Source organism: Salvia miltiorrhiza, chromosome 2 (assembly GCF_028751815.1).
Source record: "Salvia miltiorrhiza cultivar Shanhuang (shh) chromosome 2, IMPLAD_Smil_shh, whole genome shotgun sequence".
Classification (NCBI taxonomy): Eukaryota; Viridiplantae; Streptophyta; class Magnoliopsida; order Lamiales; family Lamiaceae; genus Salvia; species Salvia miltiorrhiza.
Window position 1 is genome coordinate 51,558,669 of NC_080388.1, and position 26,970 is coordinate 51,585,638.

At 35.7% G+C, this 26,970-nt stretch overlaps 4 protein-coding genes across 4 annotated transcripts; 2 read left to right on the plus strand and 2 right to left on the minus strand.

Annotated features, from left to right (window-relative positions):
* Positions 1 to 754: 754 nt before the first annotated feature.
* On the plus strand, positions 755 to 2,335 carry LOC131010087 (uncharacterized). The gene is made up of 5 exons (XM_057937476.1): positions 755 to 902; positions 996 to 1,176; positions 1,282 to 1,398; positions 1,579 to 1,722; positions 1,806 to 2,335. Exons 1-5 carry the CDS (start codon positions 778 to 780, stop codon positions 2,115 to 2,117), a joined length of 879 nt encoding a protein of 292 aa, XP_057793459.1. The 5' UTR covers positions 755 to 777; the 3' UTR covers positions 2,118 to 2,335.
* A 799-nt stretch (positions 2,336 to 3,134) lies between these two features.
* LOC131009696 (protein FAR1-RELATED SEQUENCE 5-like) lies at positions 3,135 to 7,018 on the minus strand. The gene is made up of 7 exons (XM_057937107.1): positions 7,006 to 7,018; positions 6,736 to 6,831; positions 6,184 to 6,261; positions 5,636 to 5,860; positions 5,077 to 5,527; positions 3,595 to 4,541; positions 3,135 to 3,484 (listed from the first exon to the last, which is right to left on the minus strand). Exons 1-7 carry the CDS (start codon positions 7,016 to 7,018, stop codon positions 3,135 to 3,137), a joined length of 2,160 nt encoding a protein of 719 aa, XP_057793090.1.
* A 1,877-nt stretch (positions 7,019 to 8,895) lies between these two features.
* Positions 8,896 to 11,049, plus strand: LOC131010088 (sucrose transport protein-like). Its single transcript, XM_057937477.1, has 4 exons — positions 8,896 to 9,491; positions 9,619 to 10,450; positions 10,525 to 10,568; positions 10,640 to 11,049. Exons 1-4 carry the CDS (start codon positions 9,030 to 9,032, stop codon positions 10,817 to 10,819), a joined length of 1,518 nt encoding a protein of 505 aa, XP_057793460.1. The 5' UTR covers positions 8,896 to 9,029; the 3' UTR covers positions 10,820 to 11,049.
* A 9,802-nt stretch (positions 11,050 to 20,851) lies between these two features.
* On the minus strand, positions 20,852 to 25,812 carry LOC131010089 (sucrose transport protein-like). The gene is made up of 5 exons (XM_057937478.1): positions 25,203 to 25,812; positions 24,265 to 25,038; positions 21,565 to 21,628; positions 21,448 to 21,491; positions 20,852 to 21,194 (listed from the first exon to the last, which is right to left on the minus strand). Exons 1-5 carry the CDS (start codon positions 25,671 to 25,673, stop codon positions 21,015 to 21,017), a joined length of 1,533 nt encoding a protein of 510 aa, XP_057793461.1. The 5' UTR covers positions 25,674 to 25,812; the 3' UTR covers positions 20,852 to 21,014.
* Between the last annotated feature and the right edge of the window lie 1,158 nt (positions 25,813 to 26,970).

Genomic DNA, 26,970 nt, shown 5'->3' on the forward strand with positions numbered 1-26,970 from the left:
AAATGAATCTTCGTAAAAGGAAGAACAAGTAGTTCGATTTGGTTGTATAATTAAATTAACTATATAATATCAGGTACTTCAAAAGAAGACAAGTTCAGGTGGTGATCGTTTTCCACTAATACCAGTTAACTCAAATGTGGGTATATTTTTTGGCACAATATTATATATATATTAGTTGGGTGTATATTGCTTGATTTGTGTTCATAATATGCCTACCATGCATGCGCCTTGCAAAAAAATATGCCTAGCATGAATTAACTGAGATATAGATGCGTAATTCTATGTGTTGGGTGACTTAATTGTGGACATTACATATTAATATAGTTTATGTACCACGTAAATAAAATAGTTGTATTATTTTAGAGATTTTTTTTTGCTAATAAGTAATTATTAATTTTGATAAGTGTTGGACATTGTTTATAAATAAACAGGTACATATTTATAAATATACCTGTAATTGTTTATTCATTAAGTGCTATACATTGTTTATTAAAAAACTTGTACAAATTTACTCGAGAATTTCATAAATTAATTGAGTGATTCTATTATTCTATAATTTTTATTTTATATAGTGGAATATAAGTTCTGTATATTATGATGTTAGTGTTATACTTTAGGGTGCATTGTATATAAAATACCGATGACTTCTTTTTTATAAATAATATATTGAAAATATATTCGAAATTTATATTTTATTTTTATGTGTATTTTGATTGTAATTATTTGTTGAAGATCATGACTGGAACAACACGTAATACCATCACTTCAAAGAGGACAATGTTGGCGAAAGGAGCAAAATTTCGATCACCATTTTGTCAAAGGGAAATTTCAACAACGAAGAATCTAACCAAATGTGAGAAGGAGTTGGGTATATACGCTATGTACAAAGACACGCGTGATTGGTACAATGACAAAACCCAAAACTGTTATAATTAATAGGTTGAGTCATTTTTAGGATCATATATTTTTTGTATTTATTTTTGGTTATTCAATAGGAAGGAGGTATTGTTCGGATTCAAAGATACAGAGGTTAATCGTTTTAACATGCTATCAATGAGGACGGGTTCCCCAATAGCGAATGATATTGTGAACGCGTGGGCAATTATACTGAACGATAGAGAAAATTTTCGATCAGATTTGTCTCCATTGCGATTTTTTGCCAGTACCAATTTATATGTAAGTATTTTAATTCATATGTTTCTTTACGTGTATATTAATTAAGATTGATTGTATATATTTGTAAATATTTTTAATTAATATATGTATTGTATTGTATTGTAGATGGACTGTATTGAAGCCAATGGAATATCATACGACAATCAGAGATCCACATTCTTTATTTTGATGACCATGGAGATACAAGAGTACCACCAAAACAAAATAAACCTCATAGATATGGTAAATTGTTATAAATTATTGTATTTTCATATTTAATTTATATTATATAAACAGTACGCATTTTGTGATAAATAGTGTAAAATTCTTAATGAATAATTTATCATTATTTACTACATATTGTGAGTTGTGGTATTATTATGTATTATCAATATCGGGTTCTTAATTATTTTCATATTACAGTACTTTTTCCCAGTATACAGAAAAGGTTTATACTATGCCGTGTGTGTGGATCTTCGGAAGGGACGTGTGTTTGTGTTGGATAGTGCACTGGACATTACTGCTAATGAAGAAAATGACATATATGAGGAAGTGTGCAATACTTTTGTAAGTTTCTAACATTATTTTTATGTCTATTCAAAATCATGTTTATGTTTGATTAAACTTATTATTATGTATCTGTATTGCAGAAAAAACTTTTGTCGGATTTACTAAAATACAATAATGAAGAGCAGAAAGCAAAGATAGTGATGAATTCAAAGATGCATGTTGTGAAGATGAAATGGGCAGATCCACATAACACTATAGATACTGGCTTGTATCTACTGAGGCATTTGGAGATGTTTATGGGCGACGCGAGTGCTAGTTGGAAGTGTCAGTTCTTATCGACACCGCAAAGACAGTTGCGGATAATGCGTGTACGTTATGGTGCGGCAATGATCAATTGGGATGGCAATAAAGTGAAAGGGAATATTGTGGTTCAAGCATCAAGAGTTTATTAGGACTTAAGTAAAAAGCCAGAGTTCGACGCCGACAACCTGTTGCTTAATTGATTCTATTATGATTCTGGTTTTCGAGAAATTTTATTTTTCAATTAAGTGTGCAATGACTCATTAAATTGCACTGATTATTCTTTGTTTACACTTTGTTTACAGACTGCCACTTTGATGTTGAATTTGGTTTTGATACTCACTATTTTAAAATATGAATGGAAAAGAACTATTTATTTAAGAATCTTTGTTATCAGATGACTTATTAATATGCACTAATTAGAAGTTGTCTACGGATTGTCATTTTGATATTGAATTTGCTTTTGATACTCAATATTCGAGCATGTGGATGGAAAAGAGTTATTTAGATAAGATTATTTGTTATCAGATTAGCAATTTTATGATTTGATTAATATGTAAAAATATTACTATATTCGTAGTGAATATTTATCAAAATCTAATAAATATGTAATAATTAGTAATGAATATTGTTTTCATGTAATTGATGTGAATTTACCTGTACCTTCATGACAAACAAAAATATAAAATACCAATTGGAGAAATAATAAGGACGGTATATTGTGACTTTAGTTTTTCATAAACTAATAATAATAAACAAAGAAAATAGGAAGGAATTACAAAAACGTATATTAATCTAATTATTGAGCAATTTCATGATACAAGCCAAAGTGAATAAGAAGAAACATGCCCGCATAAATTTTAAGAAAAATAAATTGAATGTAAATTTTCCTGTACGAATTACAAAGACAAAACTGAAGGAATTATAAATTATTGTAATTGCATATAAGATAAAGAATAATAATAATCCAGAAACGGTGAATACTACTAACTTAATAACATAAATTTGTAACTAAATAGCAAAGAATACGAAAAATGTTTAATAACAGGAATAGTAGTTAAAATAATAAACAAAACAAGGGTAGTATGGCAAACAATCCACATGATTTTTTTTAACCCTCAACATAAAAGCAAATTAAATTATGGTTTTCACAAAAGTGAAGTATAATTTTATACATCCACATCTCCATCTTTGCCAGGACAATTCCTCGAATCATGGTGACACTTACGGTTGCATTTCCTGCAAAGGCGCAAGGGTTTCTGAGCTAATAACATGGCCTTCTCTGCATGTGATTTCCTACGCCCACCTGCTCCGCTACCTTTAGTTTTCGATGCCAATGGTGGTAGAACAGAAGGTACCTCAGGAATAGATGAACCATAAAATTGTTCAAAATTATTCAGCTGCGATGACGAACCTTGGTCAGGCCTGCAAAGCTCCTTGAACTCGTCACGTACTTCAGTTAGTTTCAGAAACAAACGATTCGTCAACTCTTCATTACCATTTACATAACCAAGAGTCTCTGTCAATAATACAAATAAGCGTTGGTTCCCAAAAGTTGAGTTTATTTGTGACGAAGGTTCTGCTAAATAAAGAGCAGCGTACTGTGGGGACAATCTGCTCAACTTACACCAGCGAGGAAGAATGTATTTCTCTGGTATTTTTGAGGCTTTACGGTAGCGTAATACCACGAAGATGTGACGGCATAAGAGATGAACAGCTTACAGGAACACGATAAATAGTCTTCACCAGCCTCATAAACAACTTTGAATTTTCCATCATGTAAATCATCAACGGAATATATGCAATCTTCACCATTATATGAGACACCAAACATCATGCAAGTGTCCTTAGATGCTTCAATCTCATCCTGTACCTCCTTGAATACAGCGCTTGTGTAAAGAGTAGATGCATGAGTCTCCAAAGCAACATTAGTTTTCAAAACTGGCGCACAAGTCTCATCATCATATGTAACCTTATGGTATGTATGACGTTGATAGTCCATTGCGCTGTTGAAATTCATATATAACATCAAGAGATCTGAATTCTTGTTCAAGTACTGCCGAAAAAAACTATTTTCGCTCTCCGATAAAGACGTAGTGCGAAATAACCCACTCATACGTATATCTCTGAAATACGCAGGAATCCATAATGCACGATCCTCATACATGTCATTAAACCATCTGTTTTCGGATAAGTTGTATTCCTCAATAAAATCTCTCCACTTCTCCTCGAAAACAGTCGGCTCATCATTGTCGGTCCATATTATATTGTCGAGTTTGGCCCTCAAATCAGAATTGTCCATCAAACTATTTGGCAACTTTTCTTTAACCTTCATGGTTATATGCCACATACAAAATCTGTGTTTTGTATCAGGCCAAACAGATGCAACTGCCTTCCTCAATGCCGGATCTTGATCAGTGATCAACATTGTAGGAGCAGAACCCATGCACTCCTTAAATCTTTCCAAAACCCAAGCATAAGCATTTTCATCTTCGCGAAACATGAGAGCAGCTCCAAACGAGACACATCTGCCGTGATTGTCTTTTCCAGTGAATGGCGCGAATATCATTTTGTACCTGTGTAGATGCATATAAAAAAATATTAAAAATACCAACAAATATAAATTTTAATTAGACACATAATTATGTTAATTTTCTTATTTGCTTTATACACGTTCAACAAAAAATTATACCATATTCAATACGAATTTGTGAATATTCATTACAAATTATAAATCTGTTTACAAAAAAAATCTTTGGTATATTATCTATAATATACGATGGGTCCCAAACAATGATGGGGAATAACGTCAAGGTATTTGACAAATTTAGTTTTAAAATTTATATTTGTCACGTCATTGGTATAATATAAATTATTAATAACTAATCACTAATATTAGAAAAAAAATTATTAAAAAAAATAGGAAAACCAACAAGTACATTAAAAATTAATAAATAAATCAATAAAAAAGTAATGTTTATTAAAATATAATAAACTTTAAAGTAATTTAAATAAAACAAACTTAAACATTATTAGTGACAGTTTAATCCAACATAATATACATATAAGACAAAAAGAAAAGGAATATAACACAGTTCGTTTAAAAAAAACCTGTTCGTGTTGTATGTAGCATCAAACGAAACGGCTTCACCAAACAAGTTGTAGTTTCTGATGGATACATCATCGGCCCAAAACAAACAACGTATCCTATTCATCCCTTCATGAAGCTCGTAATAGAACTTAAATGAATCACAATATTGTTGTTTCTTCTTAAATTCTTGAATCAACATATCTGCATCAGAGCCCTTAGTATAACCCTTCAAATCGCGAGTATAATTCCTGAAGTCTCTGCTAGTGCATCCAACATCGTCATACTTTCCAACAAGCTCCTTGTAAAATCGAAAACTTTTCATTGGACCAATATTTGCTTTTACGGCAGATTGGATAATCATTTGCTGAACATCACCAACTTTCCTATTGGTCATCATGAATTGACGACTAATTTCAGGGATCATAGTATGAGTGTGACCTTCATTGAATGTGACAATCTTATAATATCCACCTGATGCCACATGAAAAATAATTCTGGCCATACATTCAACTCTAAATGATGATCGATTGCGTTTTTTATTTGTATGGACAGCTAAGGGGTCAGGCTTTTCCCTCAAACCTTCACGATTGCAATACATCCACCTCTTGCGAATCGTTCCATCCTTCGTTCGTCTGATTGCGCCTTTTCTAGTTTCAAATCCACAATCCCTAGCATAATTATCATAAAATTCCTCTGCAACTTCCAAAGTAGGAAATACTAGACCAACCCGGGGTTTCAGAGAATCATCGCATTCAGGAAAAAACAAATCTTCATGCGAATCATCATCGGAATCATTAACAGGCACTACATTTAAAAGTTACAGAATAGTATTAACAAACGTATTGAACAATACACAGTTTTACATAACAAGAGAACAAATATGGCTAACTATTTTCGCAAAAAAATAATCTTCTGTATTGGAAATTAAGAAGTTGATAATGGAAAAAAAAGACATCATAAATATTAGGGTTTTCTGTGCAAAAACAATACTGAACAAATACAAAATCATGGTAAAAAATAAATTGAACAAATACAATATACTAAAACATTATAAACTAATGTAAATTAGTGGATGCATAATATCCACAATATAATGAATAGAAGCATACTGTTGACAAATAACAAACCTTCGATTAATTTTGCTTTACCCTTGCTTTTATCTTGAGGAATTGTACGTGCGCCCTCTCCTTCGCCATAATCAGGTTCTGCAAAAAAAAAAATTACAGATACAAAGACTGCATAAACTGATAGGAGAGGAACGATAGGTGTGAGAAAATAAATTGCAAATCAAAGAGAAATCAAGAAACAAAAACTACAAAAAATATTAAACATCCAAACGATCAAAAACAATTATGCACAAATAACAAAATAAAAAAATTACCGGTGTTCTCCATGAATAGGTATATGAGCAAAAAGATTTCAGATTGCAAAATAACAATTTATGAAGAAACGCAAAACTGCCTAATAATAAACTAAACTAGAACGATAAATTGAAAAAGTAAATTAAATATAATTAATTAAAAACATCAAAGATATGTAAATTGAAAAAGCAGATTAAATATAATTAATTAAAAATCATGGTAAAAAATAAATTGAACAAATACAATATACTAAAACATTATAAACTAATGTAAATTTTTGGATGCATAATATCCAAAATATAATGAATAAAAGCATACTGTTAGCAAATAACAAAGCTTCGATTAAATTTGCTTTACCATTGCTTTTATCTTGAGGAATTGTACGTGCGTCCTCTCTTTCGCCAGAATCAGGTTCTGCAAAAAAAAAATTATAGATACAAACACTACATAAACTGATAGGAGAGAAACGATAGGTGTGTGAAATAAATTGCAAATCAAAGAGAAATCAAGAAACAAAAACTACAAAAATTATTAAACTTCCAAACGATCAAAAACAATTATGCAAAAATAACAAAATAAAAAACTTACCGGTGTTCTCCATGAACAAGTATATGAGCAAAAAAAGTTCAGATCGCAAAATAATAATTTATGAAGAAACGCAAAACTGCCTAATAATAAACTAAACTAAGAACGATAAATTGAAAAAGCAGATTAAATATAATTAATTAAAAACATCAAAGATATGTATCAAATAAAAATTAGCATAAATAAAAAAAAATCAGATATTCAATACGTTTAAGATATGAAAAGAATCAACAAAAGATATGGAAAAATCGCCAATTACAAATTTAACCTTTATGTAATTAAATAATAAACAAAATCAGGAAAAAATCTAGCCATAGGATTGAAACAATAAACGCACCAGATCGTGCCCTAGATCTCATTAAAAGTAGGGGGTCCTATTGGAGCGGCCCCCTATATATATATATATATATATATATATATATATATATATATATATATATATATATATATAGGGTGCAGTTATAGTGAGAACCACACTTATCGTGAGAACATAAGAACCATTAAATCAATGCATCTACTATATGAATTAATGCATTCGCTATTAAATTTAATGCATCCATTAATAATTTTTTTGCTCCCTTCAGGATTCGAACCCAGGATCTGCATTCATCTACCAAGATGATGCATCCACCGTAGATCTTGATGATCGAATGGTTTAAAATGGTTCTCTGTTCTAATTTTATTTAGTGGTTCTTATTTGAACCTCTCCCTATATATATATATATATATATATATATATATAGGGTGTGGTTCTAGAGAGAACTACATTATTTGTGAGAACGGGAGAACCATCAAATCTAATGCATCCACTGTAAAAATTAATGCATTCGCTGTTAAAATTAATGCACTAAAAAAATAAAAATAAAAATGCTCCCTTCAGGATTTGAACCCAGGATCTGCATTCATCCAACGAGATGATGCATCCACCGTAGATCTTGATGATCGAATGACTGAAAATGGTTCTCCGGTCTTCTTTTATTTATGGTTCTTTCTTGAACCTCTCCCTATATATATATATATATAATTTGTTTTCACATCTTCAAATGTAAACTTGTTCATTTTAAACATTTTTCTTGCATACTTCCTCCGTCCACAAAAATTGTCCTAGATGAGGACGACACGAGTTTTAATGAAAATGGTTGAGTTTATTGTAAGAGAAGAAAATGTTCCACTAAAAAGATAGTATTAATAATGATAATTACATGTATTGTGAGTGGAGATAAGGGCCCACCAAGTGATAGAAAGCTGCCAAAAGTGGAAAGAGACTAATTTTTGTGAACCTTCCAAAATGGTAAAAATGGAGTATTTTTTGTGGATGAAGGGAGTATAACATTAAAGCTCTAATCACTATCATTAATTTAAGATATGTATTAAATATATTTTCGTTAACGGAATAACATGATTTTGTAAAAGAATAACATTATAAGAAAAAATAAAAAGAAATTTACTATCAATTCATATTTAACCATTATTAATTGCTGACATTAACTCCTAGTAAACTTGACAATAAAAATTATTTGTAATGACACAATTATCATTACAATTGATTTGAAATTAATCTAAAATCATTTTCAAATTAAAATATACCTTTTTAATAGATTTTGGATTATACGCATATAATTTCCTTTCCTCTATATAACACACAAGGTAGCAAATATTTTTTTGTTTTGGATAATTATACCGATAAATCAATAAATGAAAGAAAGAAACGGACAAGTGTAACTGCTGACTTTGCCTACTTTCACTCATTAATTTCATCCTAGCCATACTCTTGTTTTCTAACCGTAGAATCGGAAATTGAAATAATATTTACCTTCCATTTTATTTGACCTCTTCTATCCTTTTTCGATATGGTTAACAGTTATAAATGCCCCCATTCCGTTTCACTTTCCCAGTCCTGTACTAGTTTTCTCCTGCAATCCAATCCAATCCAATCCAATCCATTGCACACGTGTGATATGCATATATAGCACTTATAAAATATATACTAGTCGATAGCATCTGGTGAGAGAGAGTGAGATAGCAGAATGACGGTTCAAGATGAAAACGTGGGTCCATCTTCTCTAGAGATACAGCAATCGGGGCAGGCGAAGGCGCCGATGAAAGTAGTAATTGTGGTGGCGGCGATAGCGGCGGGAGTGCAATTCGGGTGGGCCCTACAGCTGTCCCTGCTAACCCCATACGTGCAGCTGCTGGGAGTTCCCCACACGTGGGCTGCCTTCGTGTGGCTGTGCGGCCCCATCTCCGGTTTGCTGGTGCAGCCCATCGCCGGCTACTACAGCGACAACTGCACCTCCCGCTTTGGGCGCCGCCGCCCCTTCATCGCTGGCGGAGCGATCCTCGTTGCGATAGCCGTCTTCCTCATCGGTTTCGCCGCCGACATCGGTGTCGCCAGCGGCGATCCTACCGGCAAGGCTCCGAAGCCAAGGGCCACCGCCGTGTTCGTGGTCGGGTTCTGGATCCTCGATGTTGCGAATAACACGTTGCAGGTACGAGATTAAGAAATAATAATCCAATCTATATACTAAAATTATTTGTATGGCAATTTTATTAATGTTAAAGCTAAAATATAGTTAGTTGTGATTAAAAGTGAATTGAGAAATAGGAATGGTGCAGGGGCCATGTAGGGCTTTGCTGGCGGATTTATCAGGCGGAGAAGCTCGGAGAATGAGCACATCAAACGCGCTCTTCTCCTTCTTCATGGCGGTGGGGAACGTCCTCGGGTACGCGGCCGGCTCCTACACTCACCTCTACAAAATCTTGCCCTTCTCGAAAACGGAGGCGTGCGACGTCTACTGTGCGAATCTGAAGGTGTGCTTCATGATCGCCATCGCCATCCTGCTAATCATCACCATCCTGGCCCTGGTGTTTGTCCGCGAGACCCCTCAGGAGGCGGCGGAGCCAGATCCGGCGAAGAAGGGCCAGATCCCGGTGTTCGGGGAATTATTCGGTGCACTCAAGGAGCTCCCGAGGCCGATGTGGATCGTGATGCTGGTCACGGCATTCAACTGGGTGGCGTGGTTCCCATTCCTTCTCTTCGACACGGACTGGATGGGGAGGGAGGTCTACGGCGGCAAAGTCGGCGAGGGCACTCTCTACGACCAGGGCGTGCGCGCCGGCGCCTTGGGCCTCATGATCAACTCTGTCGTTTTGGGCTTCGCCTCGCTCGGTGTGCAGTTCTTGGCTAAGGGCTACGTCGGGGTCAAGAAGATCTGGGGCGGCGCCAATTTCATCCTTGCCATCGGCATGGCCTTGACCGTCATCGTCACCAAGGCCGCACAAAACTCGCGCCACTATGGCCCCGACGGCGCTCTCCAGCCCCCCGAATCCGGCGTCAAGATTGGAGCTTTGGCCGTCTTTGCATTCCTCGGCATTCCTCTCTCCGTCACCTTCAGCATTCCATTTGCTATGGCCTCCATTTTTTCCAGCGACTCCGGTTCAGGACAAGGCAAATATCCCATATCTATATTCCCTAATTAATAATCTACATATATATAATCGGATCATATTCATTTACTGCAGGCCTATCACTTGGACTTCTAAACCTTGCAATAGTTGTTCCGCAGGTACATTTATAATTAATTAAGGCCTCTACATTTTTTTATACGTTAATAACTAATTAATTTGGTGCATGCAGATGTTTGTTTCCGTCTTAAGTGGCCCCTGGGACGCCCTCTTCGGCGGCGGAAACCTACCCGCCTTTGTTGTTGGGGCCGTCTCAGCCGCCGTCAGTGGTGTTTTGGCCCTCACCATGCTCCCGTCGCCGCCTGCCGACGCCATGGAAAATCAGGGTTTGACTGCCGGAGGGCCTCACTAGCTACCAACTCATTATCCATCTTCAAATTCATTTGTTTTAGTCCCCTTCAATTAATTTGGTCGTTTAATTTTCAATTTTTGGGCGTCTAATTATTGCCCTCTCTACCTAGCTCGCTCTTAATTATATCTTCAACTTTGACCGAATTAATTAATTTGTACACGCTATGCGTGAGCTGTGACTATATTTTTTTATATCAATAATGAACATGATGATCGTCTGTGATGCCTAAATCTTTATGTAATGACTCATCCCTAAAGAAATGACCGTGATTTTCAGCCCAACATTTTTTTTTCCTTCTTAATATATGTTCCTGAATGTAGATTTCAATGTTGATCTATTGCTATATCAACAACATTGAATAGTTTTTTTTAGGGTTAATTACGCCAAAACTCATGAACTATACCCCAATTGTCAACTTTTCCATGAACTTTTTTTTATCAACAATTACTTCCTATCGCTTGACTGGCTAGAGCGTTGGAGGCCCTTTCATCAACATCCCCACTGGTGTTCCTAGAAGAGTTATCGCGTTTGTTGTTTTAGGTTTCTAGTGCCCTCCAATTCGGACGTACCCAACATCCTACTCCATAATTATTGGATCCATCCCCAACAAAATATATCCACTAAAATAACACTACTTTCGTTCACAAAGAGTATACAACGTGAGTTCGGCACGAGTTTCATAAAATAACGGTGGATGTGTGTTTAGTGGATAAAGGGTCCCACTACATAAAAATAGTGGTTAATTTTTAGGTAAATAAAGTATGCTTATAAGGGTTTCGTCGCCTCTTGCCGGCGCCTTGAAAAACCAGGGTTTGAGTGCCGGAGGGCCTCACTAGCTATAAACTCATTATTCTCCTTCAAATTTGTTTTGTCATCTTCAATTAATTTGATCGTTTTCAATTTCTGGGCGTCTAATTGCTGCCCTTTCTACTCAGCTCTTATAAATTTATATCTTCAACTTTGACCGGATTTATTTGTACATGCGTGAGTTGTGACTATATTTTTTTATATTAATAATGAACATGATGATCGTCTGTGATGCCTAAATCTTTATGGAATAGAAAATGACATAGATTTGAGCCCAACATTTTCTTCGTCTTTTTCCTTCTTAATATATATTCATGAATGTAGATTTCTACGTCCAATGGACTTTGAAAATGGTCACTTTGAAACTATGAAAAAGAAATAAAATGTAATGCCCCGCTCTTTTAAATACATATTAGATTAAATATGTGCATTAGTTATAAAATTTTTTTTTAATTATTTATTGTGATTATTTTGTTCAGATAATATTATTTCAGCAAAAGTCTGTATAAGAGATACAGAGCTGCGATTTAATATTCAATCATGAATCAAACCAATAATTAAATTATTGGTTTAGCTACACATTGAAACTTTGCATTACCAGTTGATTGATTCAATAGTATTAGAAATTTTAGATTTATAATCGATTTCATAAATCGTGTTATTTAAATCGAATTGTTAGAATTATAATTTGAGATCATATGCATAATAATTTTATTATTTCGCGTTATATGTGTTAAGGTATTAAGTCGCGAATTAATTCCGACTTTCACGTATTAAATCTCAAGATTGAGGATTTAATTTATATAAATACGACGAGTATTTATTAAACAAGAATTGGAGAATTATTACAGGAACTAGGAGAAACTAGATCACGGCACTACACGTATTTCTCGATTTTTCATCCAACACAACAATTCCTACATGTTAGTCAAAAAGCAGCTCCCACAATTGTCAAAAAGTTGCGGCAAGCCATTCAACAATGGCAACATTTCTTTTCACACTGCAGCCACCTACCACCTCAATTCCCTATAAATAATCCTCGAAGCAGCATTTGTAAATACACCCAAAACCAAAGAAAAAAAAAAGATTCATCTGCAATCTAGAGAAAGAGAGGAGCAGGTGAAGGGTTGGGAGAAAAGGTGAATAGTGAAGTACTGTTCAAGTGAATAGTGACAGTCGTCGCGAATAGTGAAATTCGTGAATAGTGAAAATTAGATAGAAATTTTCATGGGGAATAACGGGTTGTGAGTTGAGTGTTGTGAGTGTTGTAAACACTGTATATTTTTCTCCCTTGTTAAATAGATCTGCAGCAGCTCCGGAGACGTAGGCATAATTGGCCGAACTCCGTTATCAAATTTGTGTCTTTATTTTGTCAAAAGATACAAATTTCAACAATCAAATTTTCAAAAGTTGCAACTCCCGGTACCAAAAATTTCCACCATTTTGATTCTGTTGTCTGCAGAAACTCCTCTATAAATTGAGGAGAGTTCTGCAGAAGGAAGAAGTGCAGCAAGAGGTGTGAGGCAAGAGAGAGTTTAGGAAAATTTTAAAATTTCTTACTTGCAAGAGCTCAAGTGAGCTCCCTTCGCCAGGCTATTTCTTCGCCGACCGGCCACTAGGCTCTGAACCGAGAACGTGTACTCGTTCCTCCATCTTCAGGCTACCAAACCCAACAATCGAAAGGCCGAAGCCTTCTCTATATTTTCCTGACCAAAGGCCGCAATATCCTTCGGAGGCCAACGTCGAATTCCCGACTTAGCCACCGGCCAACTTACGGCTTTCGTTTCTCACTATCCTTACGACGAAAAAGGATTGAGAAAACACCGTTGTGTAGCCTGATCTACCTCGCACGAGGAAGACTAAGTCGTAGACCTTCGCGGCTAAACACCATCGCGGAACGACGACCAGAAAACCCCCGACGAACAACTTCCATTAGTGCTCACTTGGACAAGGGTAAGTTGACGCCCTTATTTCGATGCATTCCCGTTTCTATTATATTATGGGAAATTTCTGGGGTATAGATGGGAGTGTGGTGAATATTTGTACAAAGTTTCATGTTATTTGAACTTCGTTTACTACTCTTTTAAAATTTGAGAAGTCTACTGCCAGTATCTGCTGAAACTGTCGTGAGGCAGATGATTAGGTTAATTATTTCAGTAACCATATGTTGATATTTAGCTCTCAAATTTTTATTCTATGAAGATATATGTGTTAGCTATCTACATATAAAATTTGAGCTCATTCAGGTAACGTTTGCTATTTTTCAAAAAATCTGGACTTTCAGTTGGTAGAAACTGCCGAATCTGGTAGGCGATGGGAAAATCGCTATATCTCTTAAACTACTTGGAGTTTTTCAACATACTTTTTTTTCAATTAAACTAGACTCAAAGAGGTTTCTATTGATATAAAATTCGACTCCATACGAGTTCGGAGTAAAAGCAGTTTATTAGTTGAAGTTGAATCTATACAGTTTTGTTGAGATGGAAATGATTCAAAATAATTCCTATTAAGGATTTTAAAGTTTTATTGTTGATAAAATATCACTTTTAGATTATAAATGAGCTATTGATGTGTATATATATATATTGGTGATTGGCATTATTAAATGGGGAAAAGGAAAACGTTTTATGTTTATAGAATTATTCTTTATTTATAATAGATAAATAAATGAATAATATAAAATGGAATTTCCTACATCCTCAAAGGTACATGAAATATTTTGATAAAGGAAGAACGATTGTATATGAGTTAGATATAGTCGTTTAAGGAAATATGGGTAGTTAGAGAAATGAGTGAATAGTGATTCACTGCATTTGTTGTTATCTTTTCTATTATTCACTCGAACACATGTTTTCGTGTTATCAAAGGTTCAAATAAACAAAAGCGTCTGAGTAACCTATCGCGCTAAGGAAAGAGAATCATTGTCTTAAGTAACAAAACACTGCAATCAGGTGGGCATTACTTTTACTATACGTATATAGAGATCCCCTACGTATCGTAGGCCTCTTATACGAATGAATGCATGAGATGATCTAACTGTTAATTTCAGTTTCATATATATCAAATGAGTTTAAATGTTACATTCAAGCAAGTTATTTCATGACAAGATCTTTGAGTTAAAGTTATTTCAAGTATTGTCTTGCCATAAAATGTTTAAATTTTAGTATGATATCTATCTGCTTTGGCTTTGCCAATGATGCAATCGAATTCGGGTCCTGAGCAGTTGATAGCTATCCTGCCAGGACTAGTGTACACCAGTGACCGTGAGTCATCTAGCGGGTTGGCCGGTCAAGTGACCGTGAGAGGTGGCCACCTCTCCGGCACACAGTTCCAGATATGATAGATTACAAGAGAACTTAGACTGCAGTCGAACTTTAAGAATCACAAATGAATTTAGTAAGCTTGGGCCTTTTTAGCGAAAAACTCCCTTGCTGTACTGTTTATGATGGCACGACAATTTACAGTTTTGAAGCATGTATTTTTATACCTAGGCATACGTGCCCACTGAGTGCTTTTGTACTCAGCCCTGCATATGTTTTCTAAATGTGCAGGTTGAGCTGATGTGATGATGGTGCTGCAATGAGCGGAGTCTCCAGGGTTGTTAATAAATAGTTAACCTGTCTAGAATATGTCTTCATACATATGTCTAGCTACTTTCCGCTGCAAGATGTTGTTGATGTTATAGTATGTTATGTCATACTTTGAGTCTTAAGAGAATGGTTTCATATGATGTATAACTTGATTAATGATATTAATTAAGTTTTATGCTGTCTTTCATAGACTATTTTCAATTGAGTATTCATGAATGAAAATGACGAGTTTTATTAAGATGAGTAAGTTTTACGGCTATAAATGACGCCCCTTTTCTTCCCCTTCTTCTTTAACCCCATCCCTAGTCGTAGATCACTCGGCTTAACTATCCTTAGTTAGGGCGGGCTGTGACATAAAATTAGCCACATTTATCATTTTACCCTCTACAACCAACACTAGGACTAAGAATTCAATTTTTTTTTTTTGATGAAATTACATTATAAATAATACAAACCACACACACACTCCACCTAGTGGTTATTGTGGCCGAGAGTATTCGAACCTGTGACCTCTTGGACAACAGGCAACCACCCCAACCACTAGAAAAAAAAAAAAAAAATTCAATTTTTAAAGCCTGAATTCACAACTAGAAATGGTCTTGGTTGTGAATTCGAATTTTAAAGCTTGAATTCACGACTAGCACTATTTCTAGTTGTAACTTCAAGGTTTAAAACTTGAATTCATAACCATGCATTGACTATTCAATTGTGTTAGGTCCCTTGGGGTCTCGAATAGGTGTATGGGGGGGGGATACACCTATAGGCTAATTTTCAAACGAAAATAAATTGACACAATCTTTTTTAGTTAAAAGAGTTTAGCAAGGCTTAGGTTGACGACTGATACTGAATACTCTTCAGTAAGGAGTTAATATACAAGAATATATACCCACTTTTATATAGGAAAAATAAATTTTACCCACTCAAATAAAAACTTTAAAAAATATCCACTTTTTGTGTTAAATGACTAAATTATCCCTCTATATAAATGGGCAAACCCTAGTCTCCTCTCATTCTCTCCTCTCTCTCTCTACATGCTCTCTCTTTCTCTGGCTCTCTCTCTTCCAAGCGGCGCTGCCACATGCTCCCACGGCCACCGCCAACTCTATCGCCCACGACGAGGCCAGCAGTAGCGCCACCGACCCCGGCGGCGGCGCATCCGCCGTCTCCGCTTCTCCGATCTCGGTCGACGCCGATTTTTCTCTCTCTCTCCATCACCGCTGCTCATTCCAGCTTTTACTATTCATATTTTCATTTTTGGATGTTCCACATTTGTGTATTTATTTTTATTTTTAGTAAAATTAGGTGGAACCCTTACTCCACTTTAATTATTCTAAGTTTCTAACACCTACATAAAAGGTGGAACCTTTATTTCACTCACAATACACCCAACCACTTTATTAGAACCCGTGTCAATCTCAATTGGATCCTAAAAGCTGAGATGAAGGAAGCATCATTTTACCATTGCCAAATTCACCTGAACATGCACCTTAACTAAAAAGGAAAGAATCCAATGAGTTGAGTCTGAGCGGTAACTAGGCTTATTGTAAAATATGGTTAATTAGGAAAATAATTAATCGACGTCCTTGACATAATAAAGAGAAACTCACTTGGAGCATCTCCAATGGAAGACTCCAAAAAGAGGCTTTAAGAGGTAGTCCCCATCTTAAAGCCTCAACTCTCCAATGCATTAGCTTTAAAAGGGGCTCTAATTTTCTCATTTCCATTTTATTTAATTTTAACTCTTTAATTTTCAAATCTAACATTTCATTAAAATTTAAAATTTTCATATTACATTAATTAAAATCAAATACAATAATTAAAATAAAATTTCAATCTTTTTAATTAGATTCAAAAAAATAAATCAAACTTTTTCAAAATTTTATTTTAATTTTCTATTATTTTTTTTGAAAAAAAGGTGCGCGTGCAAGCATGCGCCCGATATACCACCCCAATTCGTGCTGACTTTTATTTTGGAGCCTGGATCGAACGACCCCAGTGCCCCATTGCGATGCAGGCTCTTAAGATCCAGTATGACAACGTCAACGTCTCATTTTTGAGTATTTCATTGTGTATTACTTTTATTATTTAGATATTTCTTCATTTTATTTCTTCAATTTCAATTTCCTGTGTGTAAGATTTATTATACTCAACAAGTGTATATGATTATTTTTAATATTTAATTTTATTTTATTAGTTAATAATTTAGTATTATGATTGATGAAATCTAATATATATTAAATTTCAATTTTTTTTATAAATGTTAATTATTATCCATTATACTATAATTGTTTTTACAGTAAATATAATTAAAATAACAAATTTGATTGTGGAACATAGGAAATGCTGGGATATTATATCTGAACTGAGATAAACTGACTGTATTATTGGACCATCTATTATATAATAGGATTAAGCCTTAACTTATGTGGCATATCTCAAATCTCACCATTTCAAAATTTACCATATATAATCTTCATCATTTATTAATTAATTAACTATTACATTCTATATAAAGATTCATTAATCATAATAAATATAATTAATAATAAATGTATATATATATAATATTAACATTACATATAATCTAAATTAATAAATTTTATTATTTATTTTTTCTAGATAAAAATTAGATTTATATGTCTAATAAGAAAAAAATTATAATCTATATATGATAAATTATTTTAATTGAATGCTAGTGATTAGATGTATATTTGTTATTAATTTTATATTTCTCAATACCGTACATATTATATGTATATGTTGCAATATATTATATTGTGTGTGTGTGTATATATATATATATATATATATATGTAATATTTATATTCTTAATTTTCAATAAAATTAATTTTAAATTAAGTTTGAATTGAGACATGCACGTATATGTAAATTATAAATGGGTCCGGTCATTGATTTACATGTTTGCATAATAAGGCACAAATTCTGTAAACTGATTAATTTAAAACAAAAACTTATTTTATGTCTATCAAAATAATTAAAATTTTATTTTTATTTTTTATAAAATAAATCCATACATTTTATTTATATAGGGAAGAAAAATATATTTTTCATTTCTGCAAACTTTATTTGTTTCTGTTCGTCCATTACTATAATAATAATAATAATAATAATAATAATAATAATAATAATAATAATAATAATAATAATAATAATAATAATCTATTCTATAATACGATTAGACCTTAGCCTACGTGACAGGCCTCAAATTCTTTCTTTTCAATCTCAATCTCCAACGTGGCATTTGAGAATCCAATCTATATATTCTCATTCTCACTTTTAAAACAAAAGTCACGCCTCCCTCTTCCTCACCCCATCGCCGTCGTCCCTGAATCTGGTCGGCGTCGTCTCCCCCTTCACTGTCTCTCTCTTCTCTCAATCCTTTTCTCTCTCTAAAGTCGATTGCACACTCAAATCGAGCCCTAATTCCCCCCTAAAACTGCCCGCCTCTTTCTCCCTCTAAATTCCGGCGTCGCCGCCGTCCTAAGGGCGGCGTTGCTCCGCCTCATCTCTGACTCCCTCTTCCATTCCTTAATTAGTTCGATTCTGTTTCCACTTCTTAAACCCATGAGAATTCTCCATTCGAAGCAATTAATACAAGAGCCCTAAGATTTCTTTTTCCTATAACCCGTTGACGTTCCTTCTTCTAGACTCCGGCGAAATAGTCGCCGCTGAGCCCTGGAGTTCGTCCACCGTGCCGTCGACCCCCACCCCACCGACGACTTCTCTGTTTTGATACCTTCATTTCTGAATCTGCCGTGATTCTTCCTACACACCTTTGGTAAGTATTAAATTAGTTTCCTAATTTAATAACACGTTTCACTATTTTAAATATAGAATGATTATTATTTTAGAAAAAACAAATTTTGGAAAGAATTTTAACAATGGAAACTTATAACCTAGATTTTTAGCAGAGTTGCCAGAGCAGAGCTTCCAGAGCAGAGGGCCAGAGCCAAGTTGCCAGAGTAGAGATGCCAGAGCAGAGCTGCCAGAGCAGAGATGCCAGAGCCAGAGTTACCAGAGCAGAGTTGCCAGAGCAAAGCTTCCAGAGGAGAGCTGTCAGAGCAGAGTTGACATAGCAGAGCTTCCAGAGCAGAGCTGCCAGAGCCAGAGCAAACCAGAGCAGAGCTTCCAGAGCAGAGGGCCAGAGCCAAGTTGCCAGAGCAGAGATTCCAGAGCTAAGTCATTAAAGTCAGAGCCAGATCCAGAGTCAGAGCTAAGTCGTTAGAGTCAGAGCCAGAGCCAAATCGCCAGATTAGGCCTTAGTTAATTGCATACCTACATTCTTAATCCTCGCTTTTCCGATATTTATAAGTTTTAATTGCATACCTAGATTTTTAGCTATAAATTCCTTAGTTAATAATGATTTACGCTGCATCGTGTTTTTTCAGCCAACACAAGGTACTTTTGTTCTTCTTTTGCTGTGTTTAGGGAGCAAAGCAAACCTTTTGCTGTGTAATTTTAGTGCTTCGTATTTGAATAAAATTTGTTTCTGACTTGTGAAAGATATGTTATAAGCCTTTCGACGGAATATGTAAATTACAGTTGATTGGGGTCCATATAATACCATTTTGAGTTGCCAGAGTAAAGCTTCCAGAGCAGAGTTGCCATAGCAGAGCTTCCAGAGCAGAGCTAAGTCATTAGAGTCAGAGCGGGATGATGAGGACAGAATCCAGCTCAATAATTAGGGGACAACGACCTGACAAGTTATAATCTAATAATAGCCTTAATTAGTTTAATGGCGAGCATGCGGAATAGATGACCAAACGAATTTACTAATTTACCCCGGCCCAACTATAATGCCTATAAATACCTACGATGATGAAATAAAGCACACGCTCTCTCTTTTACTGCTTTAAGAACTCTTCTCTTTCCTTTCTCTCTAGAGTTTGAACTAATAAAATTACATATATAAATAAAATATCTAAATTGTTAGAGTTATGTTTGTTAGATAGTTGACAATTGGAGTCATGGTTGAATATAATTTCATATTTGATGACGGTCTCTCAAACTCTAGATGAGATGATGCTCAAAACTCCAGACGAGATGATGTTCTTTCAAGTTTTAGACGAGATGATTCTCTTTCAAGTTTCAAACAAGATGATGCTCAGAAGTTAGAGGTGATCTGTCAAGTTTGCGACGAGCTGATGCCCACAACTTGGTTGGTCTTAAAACTCCAAATGATACGATGTTCGATAAATCAGTTATGATCTTTTAAATATCAGGCGATATTATTTTCATAATTAGTTATGCTTTTAGAAGTTCGGAATTATATGATACCTATGTCAAATTTATATGTATTTCTACTCTTTTTTTTTCTTACACGTCAACTTTTTATAAAATTTCATATGAAAACTAATGGGTATTTTTATGATCTCAACAAAATTAATAATTTAATTGCTAAAAGTTGTTGACATTAATATAATTTAAAATGTATTACTAATTTAATTTAATTAATTATATAAATAATTTACATAAAAAATTATTTTGTATAATTATCATAAGAATAACATAAAATATATAAATTACAAGAAAATATGTACCCGTCGAATTTCGACGGGTAATACACTAGTATATATTAGGAAGGAGAAACAATTGTAAATTTGACAAGATTTAATTAGGCGTCACACATCTTCATTACTGAAAAAAAAAAGGTACAACTTTAATCACGCTTAGCGTGTAATAATCTGCTGGTCAAAGTTCTTGATATAAAAGCTAAAGGGCAACCATTACAAGCCCGCAAAAAGCCCAAAGAGGGCTAAAATTTTAAGACACGGTTTCTAGTGAAATCCTCCGGCAGTCATAGCCTTGGTCGCCACCGCCTCAGCAGGCGGCGACGGAAGCATCGTGAGGGCCAAAATACCGCTGATGGCGGCGGCCACCGCCCCGACCACGAACGCTGGCAGGTTTCCGCCACCGAAGAGGTCGTCCCACGGCCCACTTGTGACAGAAACCAACATCTGCAGCAAAGGAAAAAATCCAAAAATATTAAAACAGAATCAATCCACACTAACTCATTCCACTACAAAATGTGCTCAAACTTTATACCATGCTCTTTTGATATGATGGCATGATATATTATCTATTCTTTTTTTCGCTCTTTTCTTTGGTAGGATTGTGGGATCCATCTTAATTCACACACAAGTCAACTAGGAAGACAGAGTGGAGAATTTGTGTTGATGCGTTATTGGACAAAAGTGATTAAAATATTACCTGTGGAATAACTATTGCAAGGTTTAGAACTCCAAGTGATAGACCTGCAAATATGATTATAGTTTAGAACAAAGAAATTGGAGGAAAATAATTGATAAGAATATTTTCATTATTTACCTTGTCCTGAACCAGAGTTGCTGGAAAATATAGATGCCAAAGCAAATGGGATGCTGTAAGTTACCTAATCAAGAACAGTATGTCATTAGACGATAAAAAAAATTAGCAATTTTCTTTCTCGTATCTTTAAAAGAAAAAAGAAAGACTAAAGTGGAACAAAGTCATGTGACTTCAAAAGTCAAGAATCTATGCCAACCTAATACAAAACAAAGCAAAATCCAATTTTTTTTTTTCATCTCCATCCCTAAACATCATAGAATGAACTCTTGCCATGTCACACATTCATCATCACAAAATGACCTACCCCCCCCCCCCCCCCCCCCCACACACACACCCACACCCACACCCACATTGAATGTTGGATCATCCAGCTATGAAATGAAGGGATTTTTTTCAAAACTTATCGTATATTAGGATGAAAGATCACTATCATGATCTAACTGTATTACTCAACAACCAACTTTCAAAGCATCCAAAAATTAACTCTAATCATGATTTCTAAAGGACCAAATAAAAAGTAACTAAGAAAATGGCTCTCCCACTCATTTTAGTGTGTGTTTTCCAATAAATTTGCATTACTCTTTTACCGAAAGTCAACATCTCAACCAACCTGCCACCCTTCCAAGAAGCAAAGCAAAATGCAATATTTTTCACCCCCAAAAAACAAAACTCCATGAAATCTTGTCAACTCACACAAGCATCATTACAAACGGAATTTTACAATAATTCTACCCAACTAGAGATATGGCTCAGCCAATTTCTCAATTATAACAAATGTAACCTAATCTTTAATACCAGATTTGGTCATGGTCTGTTTCTTCATTATAATGTTAAAATAATGCCAAAACTACAATTATTATTCCTCACCCAAAAGAAGCAAATAGCTTTTACTTTCTGCAGATTCTCTGTGTATGACTTAATCCTTTACATTAAATTGGCTTAGCATGAGCCAAACAGTAGATATGGATGCTTTGACAATATGGAAAGAAAACAACCAAGATAACCTAATCTTTATTCCTTTTGGTATCTATGGCTATGTGCCAAATTTGGTCATTATCTTGAAATTGTTTCTTATCAAACCATAGCAATCGGTGTGCATTATTCTCTTAATAATAGATGGCAATCATCGCGTACGACGGGTGAATCACATTTAATTCCAATTTTACCATATAAGTAGGGCTGTCTAAATGGTTATCGGATTTTGGGTATCCAATTAACCGAACCAAAATTTTCGAGTTTGGGTATCCAATAATCGAAAATTTCGGGTAATGGATCGGTTTCGGTTATTGTTTTTTTGAAAATTTCGGTTATCGGTTAACCCGAAAAACCGATCAGGTTAACCGAATAACCGAAAATTATTTTATTAATTATTTAATATATATATTATCAATATATCATATATAATATATTATATATTTGTAAATTAATATATAAATATATTTGTAAATTATTTAATATATATATATATATATTGTAAATTATTATATATATATATATATATATATATTATATAATATATTTGTAAATTATACTTGTAAATTTACATATATATTATATATTTACAAATATATTATATATTTACAAATATATTATAAATTTGTAAATTTATAATATATACTGGTAAATTTACAAATATATTATATATATATATATATTTACAAATATATTATATATTTGTAAATATATATTATATATTTGTAAATTTACATATATATTATATATTTGTAATTTCTTTTAGAGTAGATAGAGCAAAAATTATTTGAATTTTATTTTTTAAATGGGTATTTCGGATACCCAAATAACCCAATTGGTTAACCGAAGCGGGTATTGGGTAACCGAACTTCTAAAACGGTTCGGGAACGGTTATTGAAATTTGGCAATTTCGGGTTCGGGTAACCGAAAATTCGGGTACGGGTAACCGAACCCGAACCGATCGACAGCCCTACATATAAGTGTGTTGTGTTGGTCTAGCAGTACAGCGAAGGCGGAAGGTATCATGATAATTCACCATAATGCAATCTTTAAATTTAAATTAATTTAATTACCAAAACATACTGATACATTATTTCTGAAGCAGATAAACAGTCACTTTTCAAGATAAAGTTTTATTCTTTTAGTCATCACAAAGCTAGATTTTTTTAGTAAAGTGACAAAAGCATTCTTTCCAAAAAGATTATACCATGACGTGATCAAGTAACTGGGGTACTATTTAATCCAAATGACTAAAACATCATACCGCTAATGGTAACTTAATTCACGTGATCGGATAAGTAAATAAATAATAGATTGTATTATTTCAGGTTACTCATAACCCATGTGACCATGTCTAAAGCTGTGATTTTTTAAAATGAAAACGAAAGGAATTATAGTAAAAAAGAAAAGAAATAATCGAATTAGGAATTTAAATGATTACACTTCAAATACAACATAATATTTTGCCCTATTAAAATTGATTAGAATGGTTACACTAATTACTAATTTCATTCTCATCATTATATGCGAGGGAGCTATATATAGAGTCTTAACATCTACGTATTTCATGCAAAAGATAAGCAATCAACAGGAAATTAATAATCACCACAAATTAACAATTCAGATTCAAACACATGCAATCGTTCAAAGAAGTCCAAAAATCCACACATACACAACACAAACTAAATTAATAATAAAATAATTAAAGAAAGAAAATGAAAAACTCACCGAGAGAGGAATGCCGAGGACGGCGAAGAGGGCCAAAGCTCCAATCTTCACGCCCGGCTCCGGCGTCTGCAGCACCCCATCGGCGCCGTACCGCCGCGTGTGGTCCGCCGTTTTGGTGATCACCACGGTCATCGCCAAGCCGACAGCCAGCAGGAAATTCGCGCCGCCCCACAGCTTCTTCACCCCCACAAACCCCCGTGCGCAGAACTGCACCCCCAGCGAGGCCACCCCTAAAACCACCGAGTTCAGCATCAGCCCCAACGCGCCGGCGCGTACGCCACGGTCGTACAGCTTGCCTTCGCCGACCTTGCCGCCGTACACCTCCTTCCCCATCCAATCGGTGTCGAACAGCAGGAAGGGGAACCACGCAATCCAGTTGAAACACGTCACCAGCAGCAGGATCCACATGGGCTTAGGGAGGTCCTTCAGCGCACCGAATAATTCCCCAAACACCGGGATTTTGCCCTTCTTCACCGGCTCCGCCGCCTCCGTTGCCGCCGCGGCGGGCTCCTCACGGACGAAGGTGAGGGCGAGGACGGTGAGGATTAGTAGGAGGGCGATGGAGATGAAGAAGCAGCTCTTGAGATTGGCGCAGTAGACGTCGCAGGCGTGGGTTTTGGAGAAGGGAAAAATCCTGTAGAGGTGGGTGTAGGAGCCGGCGGCGTAGCCGAGGACGTTTCCGACCGCCATGAAGAAGGAGAAGAGCGCGTTTGATGTGCTCATTCTCCGAGCTTCTCCGCCTGATAAATCCGCCAGCAAAGCCCTACATGGCCCCTGCAAAAACATCGCCGATTACATTAACGACATAATCCATGCTCATCAATCATCATTAAACCCTAAAAAAGGGGGAAATTTTACATAAATGCCAGCGATCGATATAGTCTATGCTCCAGATTGAAATTGAATTAGTGAAAACATAAGCACAATTCAATTTCTACCTGCAACATGTTATTAGCAACATCGAGGATCCAGAATCCGACGACGAAAACGGCGATGGCCCTAGGCTTAGGGCCCTTGCCGGAGGGATCGCCGCCGGCGTGCCCCAAATCAGCGGCGAACCCGATGAGGAAGACCGCCACAGCGACAAGAGCCGCTCCGGCGGCGATGAAGGGGCGGCGCCGTCCGAAGCGGGAGGTGCAGTTGTCGCTGTAGTATCCGACGATGGGCTGCACAATCAGACCGGAAATCGGGCCGCACAGCCAGATGAAGGCCGCCCACGTATGGGGGATTCCCAGCAGCTGCACATATGGAGTCAGGAGGGAGAGTTGTAGGGCCCACCCGAATTGCACTCCGGCGGCTATCGACGCCACGAGAAATATTATTTTGATTGGCGCCGCCGCCGCCGGCGGCGGCTGCTGTATCTCCAGAGAAGATGGAGCGGTGTTTTTAGCTTCGCCTCGGACCTCCATTGAGCGCTATCTATCAATGTCTCTCTCTCACTAGATACAATTTTCTCTCTCTATATATGTATATATGTATATATGCATGCGTATGTACAGGATTGTGGGAGAGAAGTACTGGTGGATTCTGAAACAGAATGGGGGCTTTTATAATAGTTTTGGCGGGTAACGGAGGGGTGGTGGGGGTGGGGGTGGGGGGTGCTTATCCATTTATCCATATTGATATCGGAAAAGTAAAAAAGATGTAAAAATTAAAGGGCGAAAATTGAAGGTTAATTTTTTAAATTTTCGCAGCTTTGTACGTTAATAAAATCAGATTGGGGTTAGGCTGAAATTAATGATGGAAAGTAGGCAAGACAGTTAGACTTGTCTTCTACTTTTTTCAAAAATAGAATGTCTAAGAGCATCCACAATGCTTGCACCCATAGTGGGTGCAATACCATGGGTCCCACTTCTATTGCACCCACTCCCACAATGGTATTGCACTCACTATGGGTGCAATAGATTTTATTTTATTTTTGAATTAGTTTTATTCTAGTTTCCATTTTACAATAATTAAGAAATTAAAATTTCATTGAATTAAAATTCAAATCCTACATTGTTAGAAATAAAAGAAATACAAGAAATTAAAATCCTAAATTACTTAAATTAAAACAAACATAAAATAAAAAATCCTAAAAATCTACGGGATGTTGTGTCGTTTTTTTATCTCCGCCACCTTGCACATATGAAACGCCAATTCGTCGGGATTCATTTGAGAGGTGTCCCGGCTCATCAACATGCTATCGGCGAGGTCACGTTGAACTTGGGAGAACGTTTCCATTGCATTCACCATATTCGCCATGTACCCGAGAGCTTTTTGGTTATCCTCCGACGTCTCTTCGGCCTTTTTCTTGCCTTTCCGCTTGTCTCTCTTGGCCGCCTTTTGGCCTTGGGGCCGGGTGGAGATAGAGGCGTCACTAGAAGTCGTTGTGGGAAGACCGTCGGACCCCTTTGATCGTTTGTCCGAATGGACATCGGAGTGAACATCCCCGCCAAGACTTGAAAATTTCTTCGACTCGCGCAAGATCTTCCATGCATGCGAATACCGGAACGGAACACGGTACTCGGCTAGCCACATTGCCTCTGCTTGCTCCAGGATTTGAATATCACTCATGCCTGATTTCCATTGATCGTGGCATTTTTTGTGCATGGCCTCAAACCTCTTCGTATCCTTCGACACCCGTTGAAAGTGAGATTTGATTTGCGTGACGTCGCGTGAAATAGATCCTTCGGGCCTTTTAGCGTTGTACTCGGCGCAGATGGA

Coding starts and splice junctions, on each gene's coding strand:
- LOC131009696 (XM_057937107.1), bottom strand. Junction 6,262..6,735: donor AGCTTTGTTATTTGCTAACA/GTATGCTTTTAT, acceptor TTTTTTTTGCAG/AACCTGATTATGGCGAAGGA. Junction 3,485..3,594: donor AAATACATTCTTCCTCGCTG/GTGTAAGTTGAG, acceptor TATTATTGACAG/AGACTCTTGGTTATGTAAAT.
- LOC131010089 (XM_057937478.1), bottom strand. CDS start 25,673: ATGGAGGTCCGAGGCGAAGCTAAAAACACCGCTCCATCTTCTCTGGAG. Junction 21,492..21,564: donor CAACTCTGGTTCAGGACAAG/GTAAATAATGAA, acceptor TCATATTTGCAG/GTCTATCACTTGGAGTTCTA. Junction 21,195..21,447: donor TTGCAATAGTTATTCCACAG/GTAATATTTTAA, acceptor CCTTTGCTGCAG/ATGTTGGTTTCTGTCACAAG.
- LOC131010088 (XM_057937477.1), top strand. CDS start 9,030: ATGACGGTTCAAGATGAAAACGTGGGTCCATCTTCTCTAGAGATACAG. Junction 9,492..9,618: donor TTGCGAATAACACGTTGCAG/GTACGAGATTAA, acceptor GGAATGGTGCAG/GGGCCATGTAGGGCTTTGCT. Junction 10,451..10,524: donor CGACTCCGGTTCAGGACAAG/GCAAATATCCCA, acceptor CATTTACTGCAG/GCCTATCACTTGGACTTCTA.
- LOC131010087 (XM_057937476.1), top strand. CDS start 778: ATGTTGGCGAAAGGAGCAAAATTTCGATCACCATTTTGTCAAAGGGAA. Junction 903..995: donor TACAAAGACACGCGTGATTG/GTACAATGACAA, acceptor GTTATTCAATAG/GAAGGAGGTATTGTTCGGAT. Junction 1,723..1,805: donor AGGAAGTGTGCAATACTTTT/GTAAGTTTCTAA, acceptor TCTGTATTGCAG/AAAAAACTTTTGTCGGATTT.